This window comes from Geotrypetes seraphini, chromosome 14, assembly GCF_902459505.1.
Source record: "Geotrypetes seraphini chromosome 14, aGeoSer1.1, whole genome shotgun sequence".
NCBI lineage: Eukaryota > Metazoa > Chordata > Amphibia > Gymnophiona > Dermophiidae > Geotrypetes > Geotrypetes seraphini.
This window is the reverse complement of record NC_047097.1, coordinates 66,347,043-66,367,759: the sequence shown is the minus strand read 5'-3', so window position 1 is coordinate 66,367,759 and position 20,717 is coordinate 66,347,043. Positions and strand designations below refer to the sequence as shown.

The 20,717-nt window shown below is 44.3% G+C and overlaps 1 protein-coding gene across 7 annotated transcripts in view; it reads left to right on the top strand.

Moving 5' to 3' along the window:
- AKAP13 (A-kinase anchoring protein 13) overlaps positions 1–20,717 on the top strand; it is a 281,375-nt gene that overhangs the window by 218,382 nt on the left and 42,276 nt on the right. For 6 of the 7 annotated variants that reach the window (XM_033919577.1, XM_033919575.1, XM_033919574.1 and 3 more), the window contains 2 exons: positions 4,605–4,779; positions 19,102–19,169. In XM_033919577.1, coding sequence (XP_033775468.1) covers positions 4,605–4,779; positions 19,102–19,169 — 243 coding nt within the window. The remainder of the gene's footprint in view (positions 1–4,604; positions 4,780–19,101; positions 19,170–20,717) is intronic. The other variant, XM_033919573.1, reaches the window with a different exon arrangement.

The window sequence follows — 20,717 nt, the reverse complement described above, 5'->3', positions numbered from 1 at the left end:
CTTTCTAAATGAAGAGGAGGGCTGCTGGCACCTCAGCAAGATGGCTCCCAGGGTGGACCGTTCCCCTTCAGTGCACCACTGGGTTAGGGCATTTTCCATTCTTGATTATATTGTAAACTTCTTTGAATGAATCTCTTCATGAAAGGGTGGTTAATAAATCCCAATAAATAAATATTAATTTCCACAATTCAATATTGGAGACTTCTTTAGGTGGAGCAGTTAATACAGACTCCCCACCCATGCAGCATCCAAAAGAAATTGGCTTCAAAGATGTTTGGGGGGGGGGGGGGAACATCAAAGAATCTAGAAGAAGCCCCACTTATAGCTAAATCTCCAGATGGAGATCACTCCAGTTGCTTTACAATGTAAGAACTCACTACCACCTGTAGCCACACCTACCAAAGGACTGAATACAAGTGGAGCAGAATCTAGAGAAATGTTAGGTGGCTTAGGTAGAGAGCAACTGTCAGAAATCAGAGAGAGAGCCTCTGAACTCACAATATTTTTAGATGATAAATTTAAGTCCTTAAAAAGGTAGAAGCATCTCTCCCTTGAGAAAGATTGAAATTATCCATGAGGCCCTGTACCTTTAAAGACTGCATCTTCTTAGGGCCTTTGGTCACTCCTTTTCTCATGTCCATAGTCAAATAAAAAATATAAACAGTACCTGGAGGATAGAGTCAGATTCCTAAGTGAAGCTGAAATTCCACCTATTTCAAAACCAGCTCCTCAGATGGATCCAAAGGGGCATTCCCCTTTTGTCACGCCCCGTTCGGGCATGTGCTCATGGGCATGCATCCACGGGCCACGTTCTGCAACAGTAGATAGAATTTAAAGGATCTTGGGGATGCCCGGGAATAACGTCAAACACCTCCAGTAGTTCCTTTCCTGGGCCCCACCTCTGTTGCATATAGTCTTTCTCCTCTGTACAGGGCACTGCACTGCTCTTTCCTCGTGTGTACTTTTTATAAGCATGCAGCTTTATAAAAAAATGTCTTTTCCAACTGCTAAACATGCTATAAATTTCGGGAAAACTTCATACACACACATGACTGAAAAAAATTCACGCACTTTCAGATTTAGCAGGAAAATGCCTCCCTGTGCTAAAGTATCTAAGAAACAAAAAGTGTATTGTTCCTCTCTATACTATGCTATATTTTAAATGACGTAAGGAGCTTTAATGAGGTTGTGCTGCTCTGCTGGAGAAATATGGAAGCCAAAGTCAACAAGCAAATTGTAGGGGCTTCCTTTTAATTTGATTAATGTAACGCACTTGTTCCTAGCTTCATCGGGTCACCGTAAAATAGTGTCAGGTCAAAAGCACGCCGGGACAAAGGCGCGCCCAGACAATTGAGCGCAGCGCGGCGGGGTGCGCCGCAGAAAATTACTGTTTTTAGGGCTCCGACGGGGGTGTGTGTGGGGGGGGAACCCCCCACTTTACTTAATAGAGATCACGCCGCGTTGTGGGGGGTTTGGGGGGTTGTAACCCCCCACATTTTACTGAAAACTTCACTCTTTCTCTGTTTTTAGGGAAAAAGTTAAGTTTACAGTAAAATGTGGACGGTTACAACCCCCCAAACCCCCCATAATGCCGGCGCGATCTCTATTAAGTAAACTGGGGGGGCTCCCCAACAAAACCCCCCGTCGGATCCCCTAAAAACTGTAATTTTCTTCGGCGCGCGCCTCCGTCTTGCGCTCAGTTGTCGGCGCGCGCCTTTGTCTTTCGCGGGGTTGTCTATGAACCCCGTAAAATGATCTAAGGATGATGTAAATTACAATTAATGGTTAAAAAAGAGCGAAGGTAGCGTGTGAAGCAGACTGCTGCGTGCATTTTTCTTTTTCTTTTACTTCTGTAACATTTTTTTTTAGCAGCGCACAGTTTCTAAATGGTTAAATGTCTGTAAGGAAGTCGCAGGCAGTCATCCTTCCTGGCACTAGCTTCCTCTTGCAAAGCAGTGTCATGGCAGCTGGAACCAAGATCGCCTAATGCGAACATGTAGCAGGACCTCTTGTCATTGAGGCAATATGCCCTGGGGCAAGAGCTGTGAGCTGCCCCAAATTACAGTGAAATTCATAGGATTTAGGTATGGGGAGGTAAGAGATGACATTTTTAAAAAAATGAAATTTGGTTTAATATGTATAAAAACATTGCTAGAAGTCAAATGTAAATGCTCACTTTGCAGAAGAATCATTGAAAGGTGCAAGTACGCCATATAAGCATCCAGGAAATGTACTTTATGGCTCTGTGTCGTAGAAGTCATTAAGTTTTAGGGTCCATGTTACAAATGCTTTTAAGTACTGCAGCAACCTTCGAAAGAGATCTGTAGCCGAAATTCTTTTAGCTCAGTAATACATGTATGCACGTTTATCGTATCTTTTGCACTGAGGGTGTGATCATAAGCTCATGCAAACTTAGATTATTTCATGTTAACGTTCTGCTCGCTGAACTGTATCTCAGTTTCCTGTCTAAGTGACGATGTTTCGGTTTTATGTCTCAGTGTTGGATATGATAAAGCATCTTTACAGAAACCATAATTACACGTCAACAATGGTCCTTGTTGCTGTGTTGTTGCATATTCACTAGCAACTGGATTTAATTGGATTTAGTAGCTTTTGAGTAGGCTAAAATGTCTTTTGATTTTTTTGCAATACGGCTGTGCTCTTTTGGCTGAGGTCTCAAAGCTGTCAAACTCGGCTCTCCAGAGACAGTTATTTCTGTTAACAGGGTGTGCTGCATGGAAATAAGGGAGGCATGCCTCCTTCAGAAAGACGCCAGTAGGGAGCTTAGGGGTTTGCCCCAATTTGCTTTTTGTAATACCATTGTTTGTGTCTCTGTAGTAGTAATTTATTTTAAGACAGAGGAGAGAAAATTTTATGAAGTACTTTGTGTGTCAAAACCTTTTTAACATAGAAAAAAACTTTTTTTAAATTGATGTTTTCAATATATTATAAAAATTGTAATAACGAGAGTACATAACGAATATTCAAAAGGAAATATAAAATATATTAAATGCCTAGACCACATCTAGAGGAGACCTGTGTCAGATCTAATACACGAAATTTAAATGAAAATCTACAGTGAATTACAAGGCACACATTTACTTAAATCCCAAACAAACCCTAATTTATCTTAAAACGGTTCATAGACAAGTCGGCGAAAGATAAAGGCGCGCACCGAAGAAAATTACAGTTTTTAGGGGCTCCGACGGGGGGTTTTGTTGGGGAGCCCCTCCAGTTTACTTAATAGAGATCGCGCCGGCGTTGTGGGGGGTTGTAACCCTCCACATTTTACTGTAAAATTAACTTTTCCCCTAAAAACAGGGAAAAAGTGAAGTTTTCAGTAAAATGTGGGGGGCTACAACCCCCCACACCCCCCACAATGTCCCCACAACGCGGCGCGATCTCTATTAAGTAAAGTGGGGGGGGTTCCCCCCACGCCCCCACCCCCGTCGGAGCCGTAAAAACAGTAATTTTGTGCGGCGCGCACCTCCGCGCTGTGCTCAATTGTCTGCGCGCGCCTTTGTCCCGGCGCGCTTTTGACCTGACATCTCTTAAAACTACTTAAGTTGTCTTAACACAAGATGTGCAGATTCCAAAAATGAATAAGAATGATTCTCGTATATAACAAGGCATTTGCAGGGAAACTTCAGAAAGAAAGTGCCTCCCACAGCCAAAACATGAGGTTTGAGCTGAAGAAATGCTTTGCGATTAAATCGTGTTGCTGTAGAAACATCGGGGAACATCATTACATTTTGTCCATAAAAAGGAAAAGTTTTCTTTGGAAAATATGCTCTCAGTAATGCCAATTTCTTTTCAACTGAGCCAAATACAACCAATAGGGTAGTTCTCTGAGTTATATTCTCCTGGGATGAGTCCAAAAATCTCATCAGGTCTAAACTGTCTGGAGAGCTTACAACATCTAGCTCTCGATCTCGTTTAAGCAAGCTTTGCTCCTCTAGATAAATGATAATAATATATCTAAGATCATACGGATCGATATTAATCTGGAGAATATCCTTAGAATACAACTTAAACATTTTTAAAGGAGATAAGTAATGAGTCATTGGAAAATTAAATAAATGTGATACCATTGAACTGTTGAAACCTCTTCTAGATCTTTTTCAACTTTTAAGTAATTTTTTTGTCGTGTTCAGTAAGCATTCCAGCTACTTCCTCTGTAAACGTACTAATAACTTTGTGTCCATCTTTACAACTGCAAGAAGCACACTTCACAAAGGCCACTGAGAGGGTCTAGGCTTCAGTGTGTATCTCGTTGCAATTAATAAAGCATTGAACAATTTTATTCCCCTAGCTCCAAGTCTTGGTTCCATTTTGTGCATCTTTACAATTGCTTCATAAGCATCTTTTAAAGAGATAGTATGTGAAGGAGGTGTGCTGGATAATGCTGAATACTGAAAATAAATTTGATCTGGAATTTTCTTAGTACTACAGTTATAGTTTAATACAGTCCTGGAAAACAAACACCCAGGATCTCTGAGGAAGAATCAGCTGGTTTGGGCAGGCAAACTGGAAAAGTCTGTGCCGTCTTCATCTGCTGTCAAGTTCTCTGTTTCTATATTTCACAATTTCCTTTTTCTTTTCAGCAGCAGGAAAAGGAGAAAGACAAGATTAAAGAGAAGGAGAAAGATGCCAAAGAGAAGGAGAAAGATAAGAAGACCCCAAATGGACACAGTTTCAGCACAGTGCCAGTAGTGGGTCCGGTTTACTGTTACCACTGCTCAAAGAACTTCACCAGCAAAGAAGCCTACCTCTGTGCAAGTAAGGGGCCCCTTCTATTGTACTCCCTTTTGAAAGACATGAAAAGAGGCGGAAGGCTTCCTGGGAGACTGATTTTTCATGCCTGGCTTTTTTTTATTTTTTTAACAATAAAATACATCTGTAGTTCGTCAGAAGCAGATCGTATCAGACAGTTTATATTTTAAATACAAGAGTATAGTGATCTGATATAGCTTGTGAGACCTGCCTTTTATTGATCTTTTTTTTTTTTTTTGCATTGCATTGCATTGAACAGTAGGACTAAGGATTTTGGTCTCTGTGCTCCTTGACCTCATATAACCACCAGGGCTTTGACAGAAATAAAATGCAACATACATATTATTTTCAGTTTAAATAATGATTCCTGTGTGTTGAGATAGTTCCCCTAAGGAGGATTTGGTTGTTTATTCCCTGGAATATACAGTGGAACCTTGGTTTACGAGCATAATTCGTTCCAGAAGCATGCTCGTAAACCAAATTGCTCTTATATCAAAGCAAGTTTCCACATAGGAAGTAAGGGAAACTGCTTTGATTGGTTCCACCTCCTCCCCCCCCCCTCGAGGTTACCGACGTTGCTCCATTCTCCCCCCCACCTTGAGGAATCCGACGCTGTTCCAAACCCCCCCCCCCAAGCGATCCGGCATCCCCTCCCCGCTCGCGTTGCCCCCCCTCCACCGCGATCCTACTTCCCCTCCCCCCCCCCGAGCAGTCAATGACATCCTTTACCCGACTTGGCACAAGTGCCGGTGCCCGAAGATCCTCCCTCTTCTGGCGCAGCCTGGGCTGGGCGGTGCGTTGGAGATCCTCCTTCTTTTGGGCTGGGCTGGGCTGGACTGGCTTTGAGCATTTGCGCATGCTCAAAGCCTTCTGGTCTCGCTCACGGTGGAGGGGGGGCAATGAGAGCGGGGGGGATACCAGGGGGGGATGCCGGATCGCTGCGGGGGATGCCGGATCGCGGGGGTGGGGCGCTCGTACAGCGAGGCAAGCTCGGTTTACGAGGCACCAAGTTTGCAAATGTTTTGCTCGTCTTGCAAAACACTCGCAAACTGGTGCACTCGTAAACCGAGGTACCACTGTATAGGACAATTAAATCAAATTCCTAATTACGCAGCTCAGCATAGATAGAAATGTATTTTGGCATGGTCACAAGTTTCTGTGGGGTGGGGGCGGGGGAATATAAGGAGCATTTCTATAAACTAGACTCCCGCATTTACATTGCTTGTGTAAATGTATAGAATTCTAGTACTTAACCCTTACAGGGCATCTGTAACAGCACGCCTAACTGACACAGCACATGAATGCAAAGGGTGAGAGTACGCTTACTCATGTCCCTGCCATAGTTAGGTGCCCAGTTATGGAATTTCCCCAGTAGTGTTCAACTTCCACAAACATCCAAATTAAATTTATCCCCTCCCTTCAAAAATAGAAAAGGCCAGTTCCGCGAATGGGCTCGTGTGATCTGTGTAGGTTCCAATCAGCTGTCTTCCTGCGAGATCTCTCAGATGGCTGCATTACACCAATTCATTGCTTTTGAAATGAATGTTTGTGGCAAGAAGTACGTTCTCTTAACTTACTGGCCCCCCTTTTTTGTTGATAATAAACTGTTAAGCTCTGGAACGTGTTGCCAGAGGTTATGGTAAGAGCGGATAGCGTAGCTGGTTTTAAGAAAGGTTTGGACAAGTTCCTGGAGGAAAAGTCCATAGTCTGTTATTGAGAAAGACATGGGGGAAGCCTCTGCTTGCACTGTATTGGTATCATGAAATATTGCTACACCTTGGGTTTAGGCCAGGTACTAGTGACCTGGATTGGCCACTGTGAGAACGGGCTACTGGGCTTGATGGACCATTGGTCTGACCCAGTAAGGCTAGTCTTTTGTTCTTATGACATTAGCTTTCATGGCCCTTTGGTGAACACCTAGAACTTCTACAACATGGGGAGTTGAGTCACTGCCAACACCACTGGGGTTGTAATGGTTTGGTCTGTGGCCAAATGGGGAGGATTAAAACTCCCTTTAAAATAAAAACAAACTATGTTGAAAAATCTAAAAACACATGGGTACAAAATTACCTGCTTATTTTATTGCAATCATTTGTTACCCGCCTACCACCTAGGCAGTTTTACAATAAAACCATTCACATTCAAATAAACAAATAAAACATATATATTCCTCAATAAACTATACAGCTGCAGCATAATCTTGCTATAAAAGACTCACTTATAACAGAACCTCGTCTCTAGCGGATGAGGTCCACTGGTCCCGGCTGTGCGCCTTTATAAACATGCAGAAAATCATCGCATATAGCGGACTTTCGGATATAAAGGACAACCAATTTGGTCCCCAGAGCCGCTTTTAGCTGTAGTTTTGTTCGGCTGTAACGGACATGCAGGCTCCGCCTACAAGGCGCGTGGCGTGCTGGTGATACAGTATCAAAATGCAGCCCAAAAGGAAATAACAAGAGTATTTTTCTTTCCAGTACAGTGCGACATAATGCTTTAGAACAGTGGTCTCAAACACGCGGCCCGGGGGCCGCATGCGGCCTGCCAGATACTATTTTGAGGCCCTCGGTATGTTTATAATCACAAAAGTATAATAAAACAGTTTCTTGATCATTTGTCTCTTTAGCTATAAATTACAATATTATTATTAAGACTTAGCCAAAAGGAAAGATTTATAAACTATAAAGAGTTTTACCTCATGCAAAATTGTCATTTCTTTAATAAGACATTAACTATTTTTTTCTGAGGCCCTCCAAGTACCTATAAATCCAAATTGTGGCCCTGCAAAGGGTTTGAGTTTGAGACCACTGCTTGAAAACATCTTTTAGTGTTCCGGTTTTGCAATCGTTTCGTGCCATACCAATGTTTTGCTGAGTTTTGTTCTTGATATTGCTGATATTCTTGTGCAGTGACTGTTGTTCATTGACCGTACATTGTTTCAAGTTGACCTAAATAAAGTTTAAAAAAATGCAACTCTGAATATAACGGACTGTTTTTCCAGGTCCCTTGAAGTCCGTAATAACGAGATTATACTGTTTAATAATAGCAGCTAACAACTCGTTCTTGTGTGTCTAACAAAGACCAAACTTTCTCTGGACCATATGCTACCCCTTTAACAGAACGCCTGCACAAATAAATATGTTTTAAGTAATTTCTTAAACATCAGGCCTTACCATTTCTGTGCTGTGTAATTTTCTGAATCCTGATTGATAAGGGGAGAGGGTGTTCTATCTGTCGACAAAGGCTAGGAGTTGCGATAGTACAGTCTTTTCAAGGATCTTGAAGATGACGTGAAGGTTGGAGACTGGTCTGTAGTTGCCGGGTTTGTTTGGATCCAGTGTCGGTTATTTTACGATTGGTCTGATGATTGCTGATTTCCAGCTTTGCGGTGCTGTTCCTGATTGCAGGGAGGAATTAATTAGTGGTACGGTCGATTTGACGAAGGTGTCTCTTGTGGCCGTCAGGAGGTTCGGCAAGCATGGGTCAAGGATGGATCCAGAGGGTCATAGGATGGTGGTTGTTTTTGATAGGTCTTTATGAGATGCCGGAACAAAGGAAATTGAGGGTTTTTGTTCTCTTATGGGGGGGGGGGGGGAGTCTTGGTGTTTGCTGGGATATGGGATGTTGAATCAAGATTTGCACGTATACAATCAAATTTTTTTTTTTTTTTGGAAGTAACCAATGAACTTTCCTGCCTCATTCACCAATTGGGTTTGAGGACCTACCATATAAAGACAAACTGCAGACCTCGCAACATACCCTGAAGAAAGCCACAGCATGATGGCTGAAACGTCGGTTCTACCTAACAAGATGCAGCGAGACCCGGAAACCTACAATCTGTGTACATCTGTATAAAATAGGCTAGAAAATGGCCTCCACAAACAGAAGGCCTGTTAAAAAAGTCACCCTTCCATACTTGCCATCTATAGGGAACAGTTACTGTGGGCCCAGATTTTCCCAGGTTGATTCAGATTGCACAGCAGTCCTTCAGACAGGCTTGAGAGGTCTAGAAACAAACCCAATTTAATTGTGCCCAGGACTCAAATATCTAAAACGTTTGCCTTTTTTTCCTATGTGTTTCTCCAGAGTTTTTCTTCCTTGCAATTGATGGAGGGGGAGAGACAGTTTTTCTTTGTTTTTATTCCTAGTGAGCTGGCTAGTTTTGATCATCTGCATGTCTCTCTGTTTATGTTTTAAACAATTGCTTTTACTCCACCCTTTTCTTCACCGTTGAGAGGTCTGTACTTGAAGTTACTCTTATCAGTAGTTATTTTTCACCTGAAGTCGCACACGGAGCTTCTAGCTTGTGAGACCACAGGTCCTGTGAACAGACAGATGCGGCTGTATGGAAGCAATAGAACGAGTAAGTGATGGAAGGCATTGTGCTTGCTTTGCAGTTTGGAGAAACAAAGAAATGTAGATTCAGAGATCTTGCGAAATCCCGATTGTATTTTACTGTGAAAAATGCTTCTCACACAACCTACCATGCATGCTCGGGAATTCTGTGTAATATTTGCAGTGCTCCTTCGTGATGCCTGTGCAGCAGAAAGGTAGAATTAAACCAAACTATGCAGCCTCAAGCAAATCAAAATTCAACTGGACTTCTGCTTGAAATGTAATAGTGTTGCTCTGTATCAGGGAAGCCACTGGTTGTTTATAATGAAGCTACCAAGTACCTGCTTTCTGTTGCAATCCTACTTGCTCTAAAATAGGGATTGACACGGTGACAAAATTCATCACCGTTCCCGTCCCCGCGGATAATCACGGGAAATAATCTCATGTCATTTTCTAGTGTCTATTTCAACCTCGGTCCTTCTACGCCAGCATTCTTCAAAGCAAAGCTTTTGGGTCAGTGGTTGTGGCCATTCATACTCTGATTCTTATGGGAGCCAAGGATAATGAAGCCATTGTGACATCACTGATGTGATTGGCTCTTAGGCACTGGTGGAATGAGGCATTATGACATCACAATATCTGCTCTGGATACCAGAGACTGTCATTCTGTAGTGTCTGTTTCAACCTCAGTCCTTCTACACCAGCATTCTTCAAAGCAAAGCTTGCGGGTCAGTGGTTGTGGCCATTCATACTCTGATTCTTATGGGAGCCAAGGATAATGAAGCCATTGTGACATCACTGATGTGATTGGCTCTGAGGCACTGGTGGAATGAGGCATTATGACATCACAATATCTGCTCTGGATACCAGAGACTGTCATTCTGTAGTGTCTGTTTCAGCCTCAGTCCTTCTACACCAGCATTCTTCAAAGCAAAGCTTGCGGGTCAGTGGTTGTGGCCATTCATACTCTGATTCTTATGGGAGCCATTGTGACATCACTGATGTGATTGGCTCTGAGGCACTGGTGGAATGAGGCATTATGACATCACAATATCTGCTCTGGAATGTTGCTGCTCAATCTCAGCATTCTTCAAAGCAAAGCTTGCGGGTCAGTGATTGTGGCCATTCATACTCTGATTCTTATGGGAGCCAAGGATAATGAAGCCATTGTGACATCACTGATGTGATTGGCTCTTAGGCACTGGTGGAATGAGGCATTATGACATCACAATATCTGCTCTGGATACCAGAGACTGTCATTCTGTAGTGTCTGTTTCAACCTCAGTCCTTCTACACCAGCATTCTTCAAAGCAAAGCTTGCGGGTCAGTGGTTGTGGCCATTCATACTCTGATTCTTATGGGAGCCAAGGATAATGAAGCCATTGTGACATCACTGATGTGATTGGCTCTGAGGCACTGGTGGAATGAGGCATTATGACATCACAATATCTGCTCTGGATACCAGAGACTGTCATTCTGTAGTGTCTGTTTCAGCCTCAGTCCTTCTACACCAGCATTCTTCAAAGCAAAGCTTGAGGGTCAGTGGTTGTGGCCATTCATACTCTGATTCTTATGGGAGCCATTGTGACATCACTGATGTGATTGGCTCTGAGGCACTGGTGGAATGAGGCATTATGACATCACAATATCTGCTCTGGAATGTTGCTGCTCAATCTCAGCATTCTTCAAAGCAAAGCTTGCGGGTCAGTGATTGTGGCCATTCATACTCTGATTCTTATGGGAGCCAAGGATAATGAAGCCATTGTGACATCACTGATGTGATTGGCTCTTAGGCACTGGTGGAATGAGGCATTATGACATCACAATATCTGCTCTGGATACCAGAGACTGTCATTCTGTAGTGTCTGTTTCAACCTCAGTCCTTCTACACCAGCATTCTTCAAAGCAAAGCTTGCGGGTCAGTGGTTGTGGCCATTCATACTCTGATTCTTATGGGAGCCAAGGATAATGAAGCCATTGTGACATCACTGATGTGATTGGCTCTGAGGCACTGGTGGAATGAGGCATTATGACATCACAATATCTGCTCTGGATACCAGAGACTGTCATTCTGTAGTGTCTGTTTCAGCCTCAGTCCTTCTACACCAGCATTCTTCAAAGCAAAGCTTGAGGGTCAGTGGTTGTGGCCATTCATACTCTGATTCTTATGGGAGCCATTGTGACATCACTGATGTGATTGGCTCTGAGGCACTGGTGGAATGAGGCATTATGACATCACAATATCTGCTCTGGAATGTTGCTGCTCAATCTCAGCATTCTTCAAAGCAAAGCTTGCGGGTCAGTGATTGTGGCCATTCATACTCTGATTCTTATGGGAGCCAAGGATAATGAAGCCATTGTGACATCACTGATGTGATTGGCTCTTAGGCACTGGTGGAATGAGGCATTATGACATCACAATATCTGCTCTGGATACCAGAGACTGTCATTTTCTAGTGTCTGTTTCAACCTCGGTCCTTCTTCAAAGCAAAGCTTGCCGGTCAGTGGTTGTGGCCATTCATACTCTGATTCTTATGGGAGCCAAGGATAATGAAGCCATTGTGTCATCACTGATGTGATTGGCTCTTAGGCACTGGTGGAATGAGGCATTATGACATCACAATATCTGCTCTGGATACCAGAGACTGTCATTCTGTAGTGTCTGTTTCAGCCTCAGTCCTTCTACACCAGCATTCTTCAAAGCAAAGCTTGAGGGTCAGTGGTTGTGGCCATTCATACTCTGATTCTTATGGGAGCCATTGTGACATCACTGATGTGATTGGCTCTGAGGCACTGGTGGAATGAGGCATTATGACATCACAATATCTGCTCTGGAATGTTGCTGCTCAATCTCAGCATTCTTCAAAGCAAAGCTTGCGGGTCAGTGATTGTGGCCATTCATACTCTGATTCTTATGGGAGCCAAGGATAATGCAGCCATTGTGACATCACTGATGTGATTGGCTCTGAGGCACTGGTGGAATGAGGCATTATGACATCACAATATCTGCTCTGGATACCAGAGACTGTCATTCTGTAGTGTCTGTTTCAGCCTCAGTCCTTCTACACCAGCATTCTTCAAAGCAAAGCTTGAGGGTCAGTGGTTGTGGCCATTCATACTCTGATTCTTATGGGAGCCAAGGATAATGAAGCCATTGTGACATCACTGATGTGATTGGCTCTGAGGCACTGGTGGAATGAGGCATTATGACATCACAATATCTGCTCTGGATACCAGAGACTGTCATTCTGTAGTGTCTGTTTCAGCCTCAGTCCTTCTACACCAGCATTCTTCAAAGCAAAGCTTGAGGGTCAGTGGTTGTGGCCATTCATACTCTGATTCTTATGGGAGCCATTGTGACATCACTGATGTGATTGGCTCTGAGGCACTGGTGGAATGAGGCATTATGACATCACAATATCTGCTCTGGAATGTTGCTGCTCAATCTCAGCATTCTTCAAAGCAAAGCTTGCGGGTCAGTGATTGTGGCCATTCATACTCTGATTCTTATGGGAGCCAAGGATAATGCAGCCATTGTGACATCACTGATGTGATTGGCTCTGAGGCACTGGTGGAATGAGGCATTATGACATCACAATATCTGCTCTGGATACCAGAGACTGTCATTCTGTAGTGTCTGTTTCAGCCTCAGTCCTTCTACACCAGCATTCTTCAAAGCAAAGCTTGAGGGTCAGTGGTTGTGGCCATTCATACTCTGATTCTTATGGGAGCCATTGTGACATCACTGATGTGATTGGCTCTGAGGCACTGGTGGAATGAGGCATTATGACATCACAATATCTGCTCTGGAATGTTGCTGCTCAATCTCAGCATTCTTCAAAGCAAAGCTTGCGGGTCAGTGATTGTGGCCATTCATACTCTGATTCTTATGGGAGCCAAGGATAATGCAGCCATTGTGACATCACTGATGTGATTGGCTCTGAGGCACTGGTGGAATGAGGCATTATGACATCACAATATCTGCTCTGGATACCAGAGACTGTCATTCTGTAGTGTCTGTTTCAACCTCGGTCCTTCTACACCAGCATTCTTCAAAGCAAAGCTTGCAGGTCAGTGATTGTGGCCATTCATACTCTGATTCTTATGGGAGCCAAGGATAATGAAGCCATTGTGACATCACTGATGTGATTGGCTCTTAGGCACTGGTGGAATGAGGCATTATGACATCACAGTATCTGCTCTGGAATGTTGCTGCTCAATCTCAGCATTCTTCAAAGCAAAGCTTGCGGGTCAGTGGTTGTGGCCATTCATACTCTGATTCTTATGGGAGCCAAGGATAATGAAGCCATTGTGACATCACTGATGTGATTGGCTCTGAGGCACTGGTGGAATGAGGCATTATGACATCACAATATCTGCTCTGGATACCAGAGACTGTCATTCTGTAGTGTCTGTTTCAGCCTCAGTCCTTCTACACCAGCATTCTTCAAAGCAAAGCTTGAGGGTCAGTGGTTGTGGCCATTCATACTCTGATTCTTATGGGAGCCATTGTGACATCACTGATGTGATTGGCTCTGAGGCACTGGTGGAATGAGGCATTATGACATCACAATATCTGCTCTGGAATGTTGCTGCTCAATCTCAGCATTCTTCAAAGCAAAGCTTGCGGGTCAGTGATTGTGGCCATTCATACTCTGATTCTTATGGGAGCCAAGGATAATGCAGCCATTGTGACATCACTGATGTGATTGGCTCTTAGGCACTGGTGGAATGAGGCATTATGACATCACAATATCTGCTCTGGATACCAGAGACTGTCATTCTGTAGTGTCTGTTTCAACCTCGGTCCTTCTACACCAGCATTCTTCAAAGCAAAGCTTGCAGGTCAGTGATTGTGGCCATTCATACTCTGATTCTTATGGGAGCCAAGGATAATGAAGCCATTGTGACATCACTGATGTGATTGGCTCTGAGGCACTGGTGGAATGAGGCATTATGACATCACAATATCTGCTCTGGATACCAGAGACTGTCATTCTGTAGTGTCTGTTTCAACCTCGGTCCTTCTACACCAGCATTCTTCAAAGCAAAGCTTGCAGGTCAGTGATTGTGGCCATTCATACTCTGATTCTTATGGGAGCCAAGGATAATGAAGCCATTGTGACATCACTGATGTGATTGGCTCTGAGGCACTGGTGGAATGAGGCATTATGACATCACAATATCTGCTCTGGATACCAGAGACTGTCATTCTGTAGTGTCTGTTTCAACCTCGGTCCTTCTACACCAGCATTCTTCAAAGCAAAGCTTGCGGGTCAGTGGTTGTGGCCATTCATACTCTGATTCTTATGGGAGCCAAGGATAATGAAGCCATTGTGACATCACTGATGTGATTGGCTCTGAGGCACTGGTGGAATGAGGCATTATGACATCACAATATCTGCTCTGGATACCAGAGACTGTCATTCTGTAGTGTCTGTTTCAGCCTCAGTCCTTCTACACCAGCATTCTTCAAAGCAAAGCTTGAGGGTCAGTGGTTGTGGCCATTCATACTCTGATTCTTATGGGAGCCATTGTGACATCACTGATGTGATTGGCTCTGAGGCACTGGTGGAATGAGGCATTATGACATCACAATATCTGCTCTGGAATGTTGCTGCTCAATCTCAGCATTCTTCAAAGCAAAGCTTGCGGGTCAGTGATTGTGGCCATTCATACTCTGATTCTTATGGGAGCCAAGGATAATGCAGCCATTGTGACATCACTGATGTGATTGGCTCTTAGGCACTGGTGGAATGAGGCATTATGACATCACAATATCTGCTCTGGATACCAGAGACTGTCATTCTGTAGTGTCTGTTTCAACCTCGGTCCTTCTACACCAGCATTCTTCAAAGCAAAGCTTGCAGGTCAGTGATTGTGGCCATTCATACTCTGATTCTTATGGGAGCCAAGGATAATGAAGCCATTGTGACATCACTGATGTGATTGGCTCTGAGGCACTGGTGGAATGAGGCATTATGACATCACAATATCTGCTCTGGATACCAGAGACTGTCATTCTGTAGTGTCTGTTTCAACCTCGGTCCTTCTACACCAGCATTCTTCAAAGCAAAGCTTGCAGGTCAGTGATTGTGGCCATTCATACTCTGATTCTTATGGGAGCCAAGGATAATGAAGCCATTGTGACATCACTGATGTGATTGGCTCTGAGGCACTGGTGGAATGAGGCATTATGACATCACAATATCTGCTCTGGATACCAGAGACTGTCATTCTGTAGTGTCTGTTTCAACCTCGGTCCTTCTACACCAGCATTCTTCAAAGCAAAGCTTGCGGGTCAGTGGTTGTGGCCATTCATACTCTGATTCTTATGGGAGCCAAGGATAATGAAGCCATTGTGACATCACTGATGTGATTGGCTCTGAGGCACTGGTGGAATGAGGCATTATGACATCACAATATCTGCTCTGGATACCAGAGACTGTCATTCTGTAGTGTCTGTTTCAGCCTCAGTCCTTCTACACCAGCATTCTTCAAAGCAAAGCTTGAGGGTCAGTGGTTGTGGCCATTCATACTCTGATTCTTATGGGAGCCATTGTGACATCACTGATGTGATTGGCTCTGAGGCACTGGTGGAATGAGGCATTATGACATCACAATATCTGCTCTGGAATGTTGCTGCTCAATCTCAGCATTCTTCAAAGCAAAGCTTGCGGGTCAGTGGTTGTGGCCATTCATACTCTGATTCTTCCCTTTCTCCTTAAAGAATGACATGAAGATGGTTTCCCGGGGGAACGGGAATGGTGATGAATTTTGTCACCGTGTCATTCTCTACTCTAAAACTCATTGCTGATTCTCCGTGAGGAGGACAATTTTACAGATGTTCATGTTGCCCTGATTGAAAGGTGAAAGGGAACGGGGACTTGTATACCGCCTTTTTGTGGCTTTGACGTTGCAAAGCTTACGTTCAAAGCGGTGGGCACTGGAGGATTAAGTGACTTGCCCAAGGACACAAGGAGCAGCACTGGGGTTTGATCTCGCAACCTCTGCGTGCAGAGGCAGCGGCTCTGCCAGTGAGCCACTCTCTCATTCAGATATATTTTCTGACTGTATACTGTATATGATTGGCAAGTGTTTTGAATTCAGTTGTGTGGCTCACATGTGTGTTGTGCTTTTTGAGCTGGACCTAATATTGGTGAAAATGTGTTTTCCTAACTGAAGACAAATCCATTGGGAAAACAGCATATTTCACAGAAAGTTTGTCTATTCAAAGTTCACTATTCACTATCTAGGATAGTTTAGGTTTGTTTGAACTTTAGTGCAGGAACTGTTTCCATGTCGCTCGATTATGCAACCATCTGTTTTGCTCTGAATTAACATGTATTCACAACCTGACCCAAGATCATCTGACTCTTTTTTTTTTTTTTTTTTCCATGGTGCAAAGTATATCTAATCAACAGAGATCTTGTTTAGGCCCTTTGAAGTTCTCTTGGCTAAAACTTTTCCTTTTAAGCTTACATGTTGAAAGCAAAGTCTGTCAACCTAGATAAATAAGAAGATAGAATGGAGGAGATAGGCTGGGATTCACTAACCTGCCCGATCGGGTCCGATCCGGGCAGGTCCAATGAATTCAGGAACGAAAAATATGTAGATGGGGGCGATCGGAGGAATACCCCCATCTGCCTGCATGGATTACTCTATAGCAGAGGTCTAAAAGTCCCTCCTTGAGGGCCGCAATCCAGTCAGGTTTCAGGATTTCCCCAATGAATATGCATGAGATCTATGTGCATGCACTGCTTTCAATGCATATTCATTGATGAAATCATGAAAACCCGACTGGATTGCGGCCCTCGAGGAGGGACTTTGAGATCCCTGCTTAGACGAGACCTTTTTTTTTTTTTTTTTTTAGCCCTGTAAGCCCGTGGTTTTAACCTGCTTTAAACCCGCGGGCAGGGAAGGGCAGGAGAATGGCTATGCAGCAGGAGAGCTTCAGGGAAGGGCAGGAGAATGGCAATGCGGCAGGAGAGCTTCAAGGAAGGGCAGGAGAATGGCGATGCGGCAGGAGAGCTTCAGGGAAGGGCAGGAGAATGGCGATGCGGCAGGAGAGCTTCAGGGAAGGGCAGGAGAATGGCGATACGGCAGGAGAGCTTCAGGGAAGGGCAGGAGAATGGCGATGCGGCAGGAGAGCTTCAGGGAAGGGCAGGAGAATGGCGATGCGGCAGGAGAGATTTGAGGAAGATCGAGGCAGAGCAGGGCAGCATTCGGGGCGAGCAGGCAGGAGAGATTGCAAGGCAGAGAGCAGGGCTTCCAGTCGGAAAGACGTTTTCGACTGGTCCCCAGCAGTCGCTTCTTCAAGTGATCGGCCAGCCCAGTCGGATCGGAAATTTGGTGGTGTAAATTGCATCCCAGCCTATTTTGAATGCATTTCACCTCATTTGCATGCACGGATTTGAAGCGGATCGCAGGAGAGGTAAGTGAATCAGGCTGGATGGAAATTTGATAGTAAAGGGGTTACAAACCAATCGGTACATGATCGGTTTGCTTTGTGAATCTAGCCCATAGTCTTTAAGGAATTTTTTCCCTGTGTCCATCAAAAATAGCAAGACTCCTGCTCAGAAAGATGTATTAGTTGATATTCAGTCATCAGTGAATAGGGTTTTTTTTGGGGGGGGGAGGAGGTGTTTTTAGAACACTCATCGTCAACCAAATTAAACCTGGATATACAATGTTTGTCCATTACTGGAGATTGGCATTCAATATCTGGTGAGCTGTGATAACACCCAAAAGCTGTGTGACCATTGGTAATATTTGGCACTCTACCCACATATGGTGCATGGGCTTGTCAGGCCACTGGGGTTTGCTTGCATCTTCGAGAAGCTGAAAGCTATGCCGTCGGTAGTTTCACTACTAGCAGGGCCTCCCAAGGTGGACAGGTTTTAGCGGAGATGTCAGACCAGCGATGTACCACCCATCTGGGCAGCAGCAGATGGGCAGCATTGGAAGTGAAGGATTGTGTTTGATGCGACAACAGCATTTTGAACGGATTGAAGGGGAGAGAGATAGTTGAGCGGAAGATCAGAGAGAAGTAAATTGGAAGAGTCTTAAGTGAGAGGTGATGAGAGCGTGGATAAGGGTTTTGGTAGTGTGCTCGGAGAGGTCAGATTTTGGTAATATTTTAGAGGAGGAAGAGACGGGTTTTAGCGGTTCGTTGGAACTGAGCGGAGAAGGAGAGAGAGGGGTCAAAGTTATTACCCCAAGGTTGTGAGCTGACAAGACAGGGAGGAGAGTATTATCCGCAGAAATAGAGAACGTTGGGAGGGGGGAGGGGGTTTAGACAGAAAGATAAGGAGTTTGGTTTTAGCCATATTCACTTTTAGATGGTGGTGAAACATCCAAGCGGCAATGTTATACAGGCAGGCTGAGATTCGGGCCTGAAAAGATTTAAAAGGAAAAAACCCACTCAGTTCCCCACTACAATCTCATGATAGTAAAGTATCCTTAATGTAATGTAATTTATTTCTTATATACCGCTACATCCGTTAGGTTCTTAACCCCATGTATTCTATGCAAGGCTCTCCACGAACAAAAATAAAAGGTTTATCCGTTTATTGTATCTTGAAACCAGGTAAATAAGTTGCTATAACTATCATATGTGGGTTTATGTTGCATCTGTTTTGTGAGTGAATACGGTGAAATACTGTACAAACAGAGAATGGCAAGGCATAGCCAGTGAGGAAGGATGAAACCAGATCACGACTGTTTTTATGACCTGTCGCAACCGTAAGCCAAAGCATTTATGACAGCAGGGCAAATGTTTAAAAAGCATAGGGGTTAAGTGCATGTAGGTCAGGAAGGCAAACCATAAACAAACGCCTTTGCTGAGATCTGGCCTGTGCCTTCAGGCTATGTTGCCAGCTACACAAATATTTGTGTTCATCGCCTGGTAATCCAGAACTCAAGAATTCCACGAAAAACATAAACACCAGCGAGGGAAACATCACCTGACTTTTGCTTTTCATTGCTTTACAGATTGCAATTCAATTGTCCACAAAGGCTGTAGGGAAAATTACATGGCCTGTGCCAAGGTCAAAATGAAGGTAAGACCTGCCCGATAATTAAGCAGTTGTCTTTCATCATGTTGCTGACTCTTTTTTTTTTGAATGCTGATGAGATGAGCAAAAAAAAAATATTGACGTGGCTCTGGAACAGTAGTTCTCAAATCTGGCCTGGAGGATTTTAAGATTTCTCATGCATATTCATTAGGGATATCCTGAAAACCCAACTGGATGGACATGCTGGAGAGGTTTGGGAACCTCTGCTGTAAAAGATAGCTCACCTTTTTTTTTTAAAGAATATGAGCCCGATTTACTAAGCTTTATTACCATAAAAACAAAAGGAGAAAAAGAAATCTGAGCAAATCAATCCTTTAATTGCATATGAGTGTCAAACGGTGTCAGGTCAAAAGCGCGCCGGGACAAAGGCGCGCCCAGACAATTGAGCGCAACGCGGAGGCGCGCGCCGCTCTAAATTACTGTTTTTAGGGCTCCAACAGGGGGCGTGGGGGGAACCCCCCCACTTTACTTAATAGACATCGCGCCGCGTTGTGGGGGCGTTGTGGGGGGTGTGGGGGGTTGTAACCCCGCACATTTTACTGAAACTTCACTTTTTCCCTGTTAGGGAAAAACTTAAGTTTACAGTAAAATGTGGAGGGTTACAACCCCCCAAACCCCCCAAAACGCCGGCGCGATGTCTATTAAGTAAAGTGGTGGGGTTCCCCCCCCCAAACCCCCCCGTCGGAGCCCTAAAAAAAGTAATTTAGAGCGGCGCGCGCCTCCGCGCTGTGCTCAGTTGTCCGGGCGCGCCTTTGTCTTTCACGCCGTTGTCTATGAACCGTGTCAAACGCTTAGTATTTATGATTAGCGTTTTAGCAAATTTTAATAAAGCTTGAAACTTTTGTATGCATATACAGTACTCCCCCAATATTTGCGGGGGTTCCGATCCAGGAACCCCCCGCGAATGTTGAAAAACCGCAAATACCTTTTTTTAGCGGGGGAGACAGGAGAGTGCAGCCGGAGCGCCGACGAGTGAAGGAAATCGCTCGCGGTATGCTCCGACCGCCTCTTCCTGCACTAAAGTCGGGCCTCGCCAATCAGGAGCTGCGTGTCAAAGCAGCTCCCGATTGGCGAGGCCCGACTTTAGTGCAGGAAGAGGCGGTCGGAGCATACCGCGAGCGATTTCCTTCACTCGCCGGTGCTCTGGCTGTTCTCTCCGGCTGCCCTCTCCTGCCCGGTCATTCGCGGTCGGAAAATACCACGAATGACCGGGAGAGCACTGTATTGTGCTTCATTGCAATTACTATCCTTTTTATTTTTAGAAGAGCATTGTTCCAAGATGGTTAGGTAACAAGAAAGTCCATAAGGATTGGGTGTGGCATGCATGATAGTTGTATAGCCTTTGTATATTCCTTCCCCAGAGATTCCCTTCTGAAAATTGTGCCAGCTGTGCAGATTCTATTCCTGTGCAATTGAGCTTGAAGTTCATACAGATTTTTCCAAATGAAAGCCCTGCATGAACTTTCCATCCCGTGGCCTATCCCATTCTTTTATTCACACCTTTTCCAATGTGAATAGACAAACCAGTTCTGA